General features: G+C 44.5%; 1 protein-coding gene across 3 annotated transcripts in view; it reads left to right on the top strand.

The window, feature by feature from the left end:
* The first annotated feature begins 4892 nt into the window (after positions 1-4892).
* FAM120A (family with sequence similarity 120 member A) overlaps positions 4893-11579 on the top strand; it is a 131277-nt gene continuing 124590 nt past the window's right edge. For 2 of the 3 annotated variants that reach the window (XM_085898136.1, XM_085898137.1), the window contains exons 1-4: positions 4893-6113; positions 6747-6993; positions 9409-9491; positions 9592-9720. In XM_085898136.1, the coding sequence (XP_085754262.1) occupies positions 5640-6113; positions 6747-6993; positions 9409-9491; positions 9592-9720 (933 nt within the window). In that variant the 5' untranslated portion in view covers positions 4893-5639. The remainder of the gene's footprint in view (positions 6114-6746; positions 6994-9408; positions 9492-9591; positions 9721-11579) is intronic. The other variant, XM_085898135.1, reaches the window with a different exon arrangement.

Raw genomic sequence — 11579 nt, 5'->3', positions numbered from 1 at the left:
CATGACGTCATTGGTCACGTGATTCGGCAGCCATTTTTTTTTAACCTTCAAAAATCTTCTTCTCTGAAGTGGCTGAACAGATAGTGGCAAAACTTTACGCATATGACTGTCTATCCATGACGAACAAAACGTTCACATAAACAATATCAGAGGTTACATGGTTTGGCAGCCATCTTGGATTTACCCTAAAATCTATAAAAAATCTTCTCCAGAACGGCTGGACACATCGAGGGGAAACTTCACACAATGTTCCCTAAGCCAGCCGTGCACAAATTTGTTCAGGAATAATTGATAGGTCACATGGTTTGGCAGCCATATTGGATTGAAGAAAAACATTCAATTATGTTTTCTCTGGAACCACTAAATCAATCGATGTGAAACTTCACAATCATGATCTTGTGGTGATGGGGAATATATGTTTTAAATTTCAACCTGATTGGATGCATTGTCTGGCAGCCAGAGGTATTTAATGTTTTTCGTACAATAATAAATTCCTTCCAATTTGGGGAAATCCTGTTTTTCAGGTGTCTATTCCATTTCCTGTGCTTAGAACGTATTGATTGTACAGACATCCACTGGGGTTTACTCTTTGTACTCTTCTTCCACACTGGAACAAATTCCTCAATGCGAGCTTTCATCCTGCTTTCAAAAAGCTTCCATGTTTCTTATCCTGTTCTGTTCTGCATCATCAAATCCCAGTCCACATGGCTTAAACATTTCAAAATAACATTCTTCCACGTCGACAATAGATGCTGTAATAGTGTCCTCAACATAAACTGCAATTCCTCTCTTCATAATGTCTGGAACAAAAAGTTGATGTCCTTGTAAATGCAGTTCACAAAGTTGAATCTCGTCACAAGCATTTCAAAGCAAAATCTCAGTCAATGCAATAACATCTGGACGATCAATGGACACTCGAGCTTTCATGTCATCCCTTTTGTTGAGCATCTGGAGTCACAATTGGTATAAAGACATTGCAAAGATTTAAAACTTGTTCTCGTGGTTTTATCTGTCCTTGAATTTGAAGAACTTGAAGTCAACAAAATTGATTTCAAAGAACCTGTGGAAGTTAAACTTGAACCAAACATATTTGCATGGTCATCACATTGACCGCATGATTTATTTTCCAGCTGATGCTGGGTCTGATGCTTCCAGCTGATGAAACCTCTTCTTCACTATCCCCACATTCCGTATGGTCAGGTTACTCTCTCTCCACCCTTGAGTCTGGACTTCAACTCTTCTCTTAGCTTCTTGTACTCATTTCGTTCCATAATGGTCCTGTCTCTGACAATCTATAGTTTCCACATTGTGTTTGTCCTCTTCTTTTCTCATTTCTGAACTCTCACCCTCAGACTTTGGAAGCCCGAAGAAGATGAGATTACTCTTTCTACGTTTCCTCTAATTCAATTGATCCATCCTGGTAGTAACCAACCTCTCTATCACCTCATTTGCAGAGGTTCGAGCGAGTGCTTGGTCCGTAGCTGAAAACACTCCTTAATTTCTGAACTTCTCAAGTTCCTTCTTCATCTGACTATATCTTTCACCACACTTGTCACTGCTCTTGTTCATTTCGGATCTCAAACTCTTAACTTCTCCATCAAGCTTGGTCTGCTGGGTTTGAAGAGTGCTCATGAAGCGTAACAAATTCTCCACACTCTTATTGCATGTTCTGCAGTACCAATGTATACTGCTCTCCCCATTGTCAAATTCACTGATGATCTCAGACAACCTCTTGGACACATTCTGGCATGAAACATGAAACCAGAATCTACAGAGTTCACATTCAATAGGGCAATCATACTCTTCAACAACAGCGTTGCAACTTCCACACAATGAGTCATTCATACTTTGAGATGTTTCCTTCTCGGCATTCGTGTCAGTAATGGTGTTAACATTATCCTTCCTTCCTGAACAAATGGCAAATGCGTAGAAGTGGAAATCCAAGTCAAACACAAGGGGCAAAAGATGATCTGGTAGACCGTGTCCGTCGTCCTTTTGTCTTCACAATCCTTTCAAAGTGTGGTATGCTTCACTTCAGGGTGTAACTTCATATTAGGCCAGAGTAGGGATGTTAAATGGTGGAGGTAATGCCGTTCACTTGACGGAAAGTGTGTCAAAATGGCCGACTTGGTCAACTTTTGGGAAAATCACATTAATTCCTTTAAGAATCGTCTTCTTTAGACCCACCAATCAGAATGCTACCAAATTTGGGTTACAGCATTAGGACAGGGTCACGATGTTAAATTGCAGAGGTCATGCCGATCACATGACCGGAAGTGGGTCAAAATGGCGGACATGGTAAATGTTTGGGAAAGATCACATAAATTATATCAAAAACCTTCCTCTCCAGACCCACCAGTCAGAATGCTACCAAATTTGAGTGACAACATCAGGCTAGGGCCCAGATAAGCTACAGGTCCAGTGGTCCTATTTTTTTTCTCCGTTACATATTTTGTGGGTCATCCATGCCTACCAGTGGTTCCCTGGTTATCTTATCTAGCCACTACCATGTGAGTGCCCAGGGGTATTGCCCCTATTTTTATGTAATGGTCTGATGTTGGCTGACTTCCAAGCAGATGGAAGATGACTTAGGGTAAATGATGGGGTGAAAAGTGCAGAGAGAGGAAGTGCAAGAGCAGCAGAGCAGGTTTTTAGGACTTGTGAGCTGATGCTGTCCGGTCCAGTTGCCGAATCAGAGTCAAGGGTTGCCAGAAAATTCTCCACCTTCTCAGGTGCACAAGACAGAGTCCAGGAACATTTAGGTATGACTGGGAAGGGTGAGTACAGATAGAGATAGAGATAGAGATAGAGATAGAGATAGAGATAGAGATAGAGATAGAGACAGAGATAGAGAGATAGAGATAGGCATTAGGGCCACAAGATTTAGAAGCAAACACGGGATTGAGGCATTTGGCCTTCTCACAAGTGACGTCAGCTGTGGTGCCCTTTGAAGTGAGGAAAGGGATGGAGAGGGAGGATACTTCAGAAACAGACTTGACAAGGCACCACCAGGTTTTATAAAGGAGGGAGACAAGTTTGAAAGCTCATTCTTGGGATTGGACAGATGTTGTTTTCTTGCTCTCCTGAGGGTAGACAAACACTTGTTGCAGCCTTTGTGGAATGATCTGAGGTTGCCTTCGGTCGGATTTGCCTTCCACGAGGAGATTGCATGTAGTTTTAAGGCAACTGACTCGCCACAGAATTCAGAGTAGCAAGAGCGGGAGAGGTTGTGTAAGATAAGTGAAGATGAGATGGGATGAAGCTGTGCATAAGGAAGGATTGGTTTCTGTGAATGAATTCCCAGGCTGAATTGATATCAGGAGCAGTCGACATAGAAGACCAGACCTGAAGTGTGATGCCTGCTTGCAGTCCATGTCAGTTTTCCTGAGTGAACTGCCAGACTCGTGGCGCTGAGGCTGTTTTCTGCGAATGTCCAGAGAGATGTTGACCTTCACAAGCACATGATCAGATTAAACCAATTGAGGCAGAGGAAGAGCAAGATACATTTGTGGGGAAGTTGGTCATAACCAAATCCAGAAGGGAGGACTTGCCATTGACAGAAATCTGTACCACCAACCATACCATAATTAATGATCTGTCCCTCCCATCTTTCCACTCTGACCACCGGCTTGCTGATCTCCCCCGAAACTATTATTCCCACGTCATCACTCCTTCCATCCCCATCCATTTGCAACAGCTTGTATCCTCCTGCCAACCTACTCACCCTGTCCACTCTCCACCCGGTCTCCGAAGCCTGGCGTCGGCTTAGCGGTTATGGTGGTGGCTTGGGATCCCAGGGTCCTGAATTTGAGCCCTGTTGGCTGCTTAATGAACACCGGGTGGGGTTGACTCAGCCTGTCATCCTTCTGAGGTCGGCGAAATGAGTACCAGTGTACTAGTAATCGGGGCACAACATCAGCGGCATAGCTGCGCCCCTAACCAATGATGCAACCAGCAGCCAAAAAGGCTGTACACGAAGGGAACCTGGTCTCCTGCACACATAACATTTGCAACTTCCGCTTCTGAACTGCTGCCCACCTGGCAGAGGCCTGCACCATCTTGAACAGTTTGGGACTCTCCAGTCATCAATCAGCAGCGCTCTGCCCTGACTGTACCATTAATTAACCAATTTAATGGCCAAAAAGTATGACAAGTACACATTCAAAACCGAAGTTATAATTGATCAGGATATTTGCTTCGAAACAGAAAACAAGACTTTTGGAGATGGATTTACTTTTTGAAACTTTTGGACATGGAGTGCTGGGAGGTTGCGCAGAGTTTGAAATTAATTCGCTGATTGTGCATTGTTACGAAAAGCCTCATTGACCAATACAAAGCAACATCAAGCACATTTTGAGGCAGATATATTCACGATTAAGGAATCTCCTAGAGACAGACAGACAGACAGACAGACAAACAGACAGACGGAGTGTTTGGAGGTCGTCCATGATGGATTGGTATTACATACACGTGTGTGAGCATGGTTCATCATTATCATGGGAAATAATGGTTTATGGACTTTTTGAATCATTCTTCCACACTGAACGTGTCAATCAACCGAAGCACGAACGTTTCCGTGGGGGGGGGAGGGGGGTTACGTTGTTTTTGGGTTTCGGGCAGGAGTCGCCATTTATGTAGGTCGAGAACACACATAGGGGTCAACGTCGACCTCGTGAGGTCCAGGTATATTTATGGGTCACGCACAGGCGACAGGGGACGAATCTGTTTGCTTTTAAATCGTTTCGAGATTGTTGTTGGGAATTTTGTCTTTCAACAAAATACGCGGAAGGAATTAAAAAAAAACAAAAAAAAAAACAACATCGTCCGGGATTGTCCAATCAGCGCAGAGCGTGGCTCCACGTGGTCGTGCGTGTCCACGTGTCCGATCGCGCGCGTGTCCACGCATGCGCGTTCGTGGCGGCGCCGACAAGATGGCGGCGGGCAGCAGGGCTTCGCACATGGTAGCGGCTGATGCGGCCTCGGCCTGCTGCTGAGGGCGTCGTCGGGCCAGTGCAGCACAGGCCGGAACCGAGCCCATGGCCGAGGGTCGGACCTAACCGCTGCTCTGTGCTGCGTTGCTGCCGAGCGGCTGCGATCCCGGGCCCCGACGCCAACAAGCGTGGTTCGTCTCGCTGCTCCTCCAGTCCATCTCGTTCACCGTCGTCCTCCATCATCCCACGCTTCGTTTTCACACATCTGTGTGATCTGCTCGGACAACACTTGCTGAAACTTTCACCCCCCTAACCCCCTCCCCCTTTTCCTCCCCAACATTTCCTCTTTTTACTTTCACTTTTATTATTATTTTTTTTTTCGTTTCCTTTCAAGTTATCCTTTCTTTCCCCCCCCCCCCCCCCCCATTAGGTTTTCTCACTCCCTACATACCCCCGTTTCTGTGTGTCTGTTTGTTTTGCAATATCCCTGGCACGGAAGTTCCGTTCGAGGATCGGGGAGGCCGTTCAAGGAACAAGAGGACGGGACGAAAAGGAGCAAGGTGCGCTGACGAATCGGGGGGAAAAGAAAAGTGTGGCAAAGACGGGTGCAACAGTTAAGGGTGGGGGGGAGCACCGGCGCAGCGTCAGGAAAGCTAGTAACCATAACAACCAGACGAGGCCACATCGGAAAGGGCGCACGTGCTCATCATGGGCATCCAAGGGCTGCAGGAGTTCGTGGAGCAGCACTGTCCCGGCGCCGTGGTTCCCGTGGAGCTGCAGAGGCTCGCCCGGGGCAGCCTCGTCGGCGCGGGCAGGAATCGACCCCCGCAATGTCCCCTGCGCCTGGTCATCGACGCCGAGAACTGTCTGCCTCGCCTTTACGGCGGATACTTCACGGATTGGGTGAGCGGTGGACAATGGAATCAAATGCTGCTCTTCCTGTCGGCGCTTAGCAGGTCCTGTGCGCAGGCCAACATCGAGCTGGTGGTGTTTTTCAACGGGGCTCTGGAGAAGGGTCGCCTGCACGAGTGGGTGAAGCGTCAGGCGAACGAACGTCAGAGCTCACAGCACATTGTGGCGCACGTGCAGAACAAGGGCACGCCCCCACCTAAGGTCTGGTTCATCCCACCTGTCGCGCTCTCGCACTTTGTCCGACTCGCCTTGCTGCGCTTCAGGGTGAAGGTGAGGTTCGGTTTGTGTGTGTTTGTGTGTGTGTGAAATGTTATCTGAAGTTGTATTTTGTGTGTGGACATCTCTCAGATTGGTGAAAGTAAATAAATAAATAATAATGGAAAAATAATCCCTCTCAAGGGTTGGTCTTGTAGCACGATCGTGAATGTCTGGATGTCATGGAACCATCAAGTGGATTCGTCCTGGTGTTTGTCTTGTCTCGAATTTCCTTCGACTCGGCTCAAAATGGGAGCTTTCCGTCGGTTTGCTGAACCTGCTGAACCTGCTGAACCTTATGAACCTGCTGAACCTGCTGAACCTGCTGAACCTGCTGAACCTGCTGAACCTGCTGAACCTGCTGAACCTGCTGAACCTGCTGAACTTGCTGAACAGCTCTTTTGTTTGTTGACCTGCCGGGTTGACTTTTTATCATTCATGAATCGTATGGTTAAGTCGGTTAATATTTGTCATTTTGAAGGTTGTAACGCTACTCTGATCCATCTATGGTTCCAGCTGTGTGAAACTATGCGAAAGTGTTTGCAAGTTCTCATTTCTCTGTTTTTGCTGCTCTTCGATTTCAGGTGTTTCTTGTTTTCCTCTCCCATTCTCTTACCTGCTGTGCGTGTTGTTCCCCTTCTGATAAAGGTGGCTCAAAGTATCAATGACCACCATTTGGAGGTGATCAGGTTCTGCAAGGAAAGCGGCTTTCATGGTTTGGTGGCCCAGGATGCAGACTACGCTGCGTTTTGCCCCCCGCACTATTTTGGGGCTTCGTCTCTCAAGTTGAGCCGTAATGGGAAGAACCTCACAGCAAGCGAGTTCTTGCTCCCTGAAGTGGCCAGAGCCCTCGACCTGCCACTCGAGCGCTTTCCTGTGTTCGCCGCGTTGCTGGGTGTGTGGTCTGAGTCTGGTCGCGTTGGCGAGTCGGGAAGTAAATTGTCAAGGAACGATTGCAGACGTCGTGCCGGGTGTATCTGAGGCTGGGATAACGTGACTGTCGTTGCACAAATAAGAGTTGTGCAAGTTTTCTGGATTGTCCTTGAAATGTAAATGTTTACGTTGACGCTCGTCATGTTTTCAGCATTTAAGTTGGTTTAACTTTCAAAGGGCAAGGGGTTTTTTGCTAACTGGCATGACGTTGCAGGATGATAGATGGACGTTTTATGAGATGATCGTTGGAGTGAAGGATGCTGATGTTTTCAAAATCGTCGCTGCTCATCCTCATTGTCCCTGTTAGTCGCAGCACTACGGACTGTCCGGTCTTTTGTCAGTTTGGTTATTTCTTTTTAAGGCGTCGGTGATGGTGAAGCGTGTCTCTGTTGATTGTAAGGTAAAAATGCGTACGCAAATATGCTCCGACGCAGACAAGATGTCATTAACACCGAGTGGACATTAAGTTGGCAGTTAATCCATTTGAGTTAATTATACATCAGATATGCGATTATCCCCGTGATTAAAAATCAATAAAAAGGGGCAATGCCCCTGTGCTCACCCGGTGGAATCGGGGAACCACTGGTAGGCGTGGATGACCCATAAAACATGTAAATTAACCGATGGTTTGAACAAACCTGGTGAAAGCACCGTGCAGTGATGATTCCGAGCAAGCTGCATGTAAATCGGGTGAATACTTTTTGAGAAGAAGTCAAAAGTAGCGATCCCGGAATCGTAATGACCTTTGTTTTTTATTGATTTTAAAAATTGACCTCTTTGATATTCAAATTTATCGATGGCGTGGGAAGGAAAACTTTAGTACCTCACTGGTGGTGAAGGTTTCGGTCAAGTTTCATCGAAATCGTGTGTAGTTTTGGAAAAGAGAGCAAATACCTATTTTGGGGGGGGCAAACCTGGACACACTTTGACCCCCCCAGATGCCCATAGTCCCTGATTTATTAATTTATTAATTTTTAATGCTGTGAACAAACTTTGGTACGTCACAGGTTATGAAGGTTGTGGTCAAGTTTCCTAAAAATCGTGTGTGTATTTTCTGAGAGGAATATTCGAGTGTTTATATACTGGCTGACTCACTGACGAACACTGTTCACCGCCATGCTAATACCTCACCTGAATTATGTTCCAGGTGAGCTTAAAAAAATAATAGCCAGGAGATTTTGTGGTCTGTCTGTCTCGCTGTCCGTCACGCTGCCTCCTCGTAAACAGTTGTGCAGAAATTCACCAAATTTGGTAGTTATGATCACCACATGGCAAGCAGGTGCGAGAGCAGTGTCATTTTTCGCCCCGCCACCCTGAGGCCCTGGGGTAGAGTCAAAAGGTCAAATATCAAAAAATGCAATTATGGGCACATTCAATTATATTTTTTTTAATGAAACTTTGTATATGCAATTTGCATTGGGGGATGCATGAAATATGTTTTAACGATTTTTTTTTGGGGGGGGGGATTAGATCCCTGGTTCATGTGCCAGTGGGTGGGAACTTGTGATCACAGTGGTCAAAACAAGATTTAAAAAAATTATTATTCCATATTTGGTATTGAGTCATTCCTGGTGATGCTCTGCCATCTTTCAACTTTGCTTTAGATGGGGATTTGCTACGATTTGCCATCGACTTCATTCTAGTTTTTTTTTTACAATTACCTCCGCCACCGAAGGTGGACCGAGGTTATGTTTTCACACCTGCCTGTTTGTACATCTGTGAGCAGGATATCTCAAAAAAGCTGTGGATAAACTCGGACCAAATTTGCTGGACAGCTGGGGGTGTGACGAGGACAGATTGATTAGATTCTGCTAAATATCCGGATATGGATCCTATAATTTTTAAAGTGATTCTTCACCGTGAAGTGATCGGATAAAAAAACGATTCATACCATGATATCTCAAGTTATGGGCGGATTTGAACGAAACTAGTTGGATGAGTTGGGTTGGTGACAAGAACAAGCCAAATCGACTTTGGTTGTGGTCCGGATGCCTGTTGGTGAGATCCAAAATGTAAACTATTCAGCCTTGCGGAGGTGTGCACTCTACCGAGTGCCGTTCTAGTTTTTTCTTTCTGTTTTATCTTTGTCCACGACCTTTATAGGCTTTACACCAAAGTGTATGTAATTGATGCAGCATTCTCGTCGATCTTGGTCACCCTAAGTTAAGGTTCTTGAACAGTTTTGCTCACTTATTACTGTTACTAATTGTCAGAGCTTGGTTGTACAGCTCCAGGTTGATTTTTGACAAATTCTTCTGTTGCAAGTGTGTTTGACACTTGAAAATAAAAGAAAACCATTTATTTGAACAGGTTAGCAAAGTTAGTTGAAGCAAACACAATGTTAGCATATTGCCCTGGCTTTTATTTCTGTGTGCAGGAAACCACATACTGCCTGATGAGGATCTTGCTGCCTTCCACTGGAACCTGCTTGGTCCTGATCACCCTCTCTCGAGTCTCAAGGTAAGACGGTCCTCTCCTTCAGGTGAACGGTTGTTTCTGGAGCTCCCGTGAGCCATACACACAGTCAAAGTTTGTGATTGCATCAAAAATTGCGCTCCAGGTACGTGCCCACCAGCTGGTGTTGCCGCCATGTGATGTGGTGGTGAGGGCGGCCTCGGACTACCTAAAAGCGGTGCCGAACATCGATGATCTCGACACCATAGCACGCGATGTTTTTAAGCACTCCCAGGTGAGCTTGTTTTTCTACTTAGTGGAAATTGACTCGAGTGGTAAGCTGGACATCTGTGCTGGCGCAATTCAATTTTGCGTTCAGCATAAACAGTGGTTTTGTAGAATTTAAATGGAGCCGTTTGTGTTCCATGTGATACATCAAATGTTGTCCTGCCTGTTTATCATGACTTGTATTGGAGATTTCCTGCATTTATTTCTGTATATGTTTGCTAGTTTGTTGCATTTATTAAATAAAGTGAGCAAGTAATTTTGATTTTCCTGTGAGTGCTTAGCTTGCGTTGTTTTGTTGCGTCAAAGAATGGATACCTTGGCCTCTTCGTGTTTTTAAAAATAGCTATCAAATTGGCAAAAAGCTAAACGCAATGTTTCAATTAAAATGCTACATGTAGTTAACTCTCCTCACTTGCAAGGCAACCCATTTTTATGTTTGCACGTGGAAAAATGTCTTGATTGGGTCACCTGATGTGAAATAGTCAGACCTAAGTTCCCAAGTATTTGCAGTGCTTGCTGGGAAATGTACTCCCTGAATCAATCTGTGACACCCCCAATCTAAGTTAATCTTTCATTGTGGTTTGTATGTGGTAATGAGGTACAAATGACTAGCTATCAAATTAACAAAGTGTTAGGGAATTGCCTTGACACCTAATTTAATACCTTCATATCAAATACCTAAACATTCCCTCATACTTAATTTAATACCTAAACATTCCGTAATACCTAATTTAATACCCTAATACTGAAACATACCCGAATACCTAAACATTCCCTAAGACTGAAACGTACCCAAAGACCTAAACATTCCCTAATACCTAACTTAATACCCAAATACCTAAACATTCAATAATACCTAACTTAATACCCTAATACTGAAACATACCGAAACATTCCCTAATACCTAATTTAATACCTTAATGCTGAAACATACCCAAATACCTACACATTCCCTCATACTGAAACATACCTAAACATTCCCTAATATCTAATTTAATTCCCTAATACTGAAACATACCCAAATACCTAAACAATCCCTAATACTGAAACATACCTAAACATTCCCTAATGCCGAAACGTTCCCTAATACCTAATTAAATACCCTAATACCTAAACATTCCCAAATACTGAAACATACCTAAACATTCCTTGAAACCTAATTTTATTCCTTCATACTTAATTTAATACCCTAATAACTAAACATTCCCTAATACCTACTTGAATAACCTAATACCTAAACATTTCTGAAAACCTAATATATTACCCGAAGACCTAAAACATTCTCTTATACCTAATTTAATATCCTAATACCAAAACATCCCCATATACCGTGGAACCCCGACATTCGCAGATTCGACATTCGCAGACCCCACATATTTGTGGTTCATCAAATGTGACTTGTGTCTGCATTCACAGCCCTGTGTAGATCAAAAAAAAATTTCAAATACTTCATGACTGGTCTCTTGTATCCACCACCATTGATATTAATTAATTCAGCTGGGAATTCTTCCACAGAAACCTGCTCACTTATGCACAGCTTCATCCCATCTCATTTTCAATTATCTTGCGCATCCTTCCACTCTTGGTTCTCTGAATCCTTTGGTGAGGCAGTTGCTTTAAAACAACGTGCATTTTCCTTCTGGAAGGCAACTCCAACCGAAGGCAAACTCGGATCATTCCACAAAGCCTGCAACAAGTGTGTGTCTCCCCTCAGGAGAGCCAGAAAACATCATCTCTCCAATCTCCAGAATGAACTTTCAAACGTCTCCCTCCTCTAAAACCTGGTGGCACCTCGTCAAGCCTGTCTGGTGTATGCTACCCTTCTGTCCTTTCCATCCCTTCCTTCACTTCAAATGGCACCACATC

This window comes from Eptatretus burgeri, chromosome 10, assembly GCF_056783735.1.
Source record: "Eptatretus burgeri isolate ZD-2024b chromosome 10, Ebu_testis_v1, whole genome shotgun sequence".
Taxonomy (NCBI): domain Eukaryota; kingdom Metazoa; phylum Chordata; class Myxini; order Myxiniformes; family Myxinidae; genus Eptatretus; species Eptatretus burgeri.
This window is presented reverse-complemented; position numbering and strand designations above follow the sequence as displayed.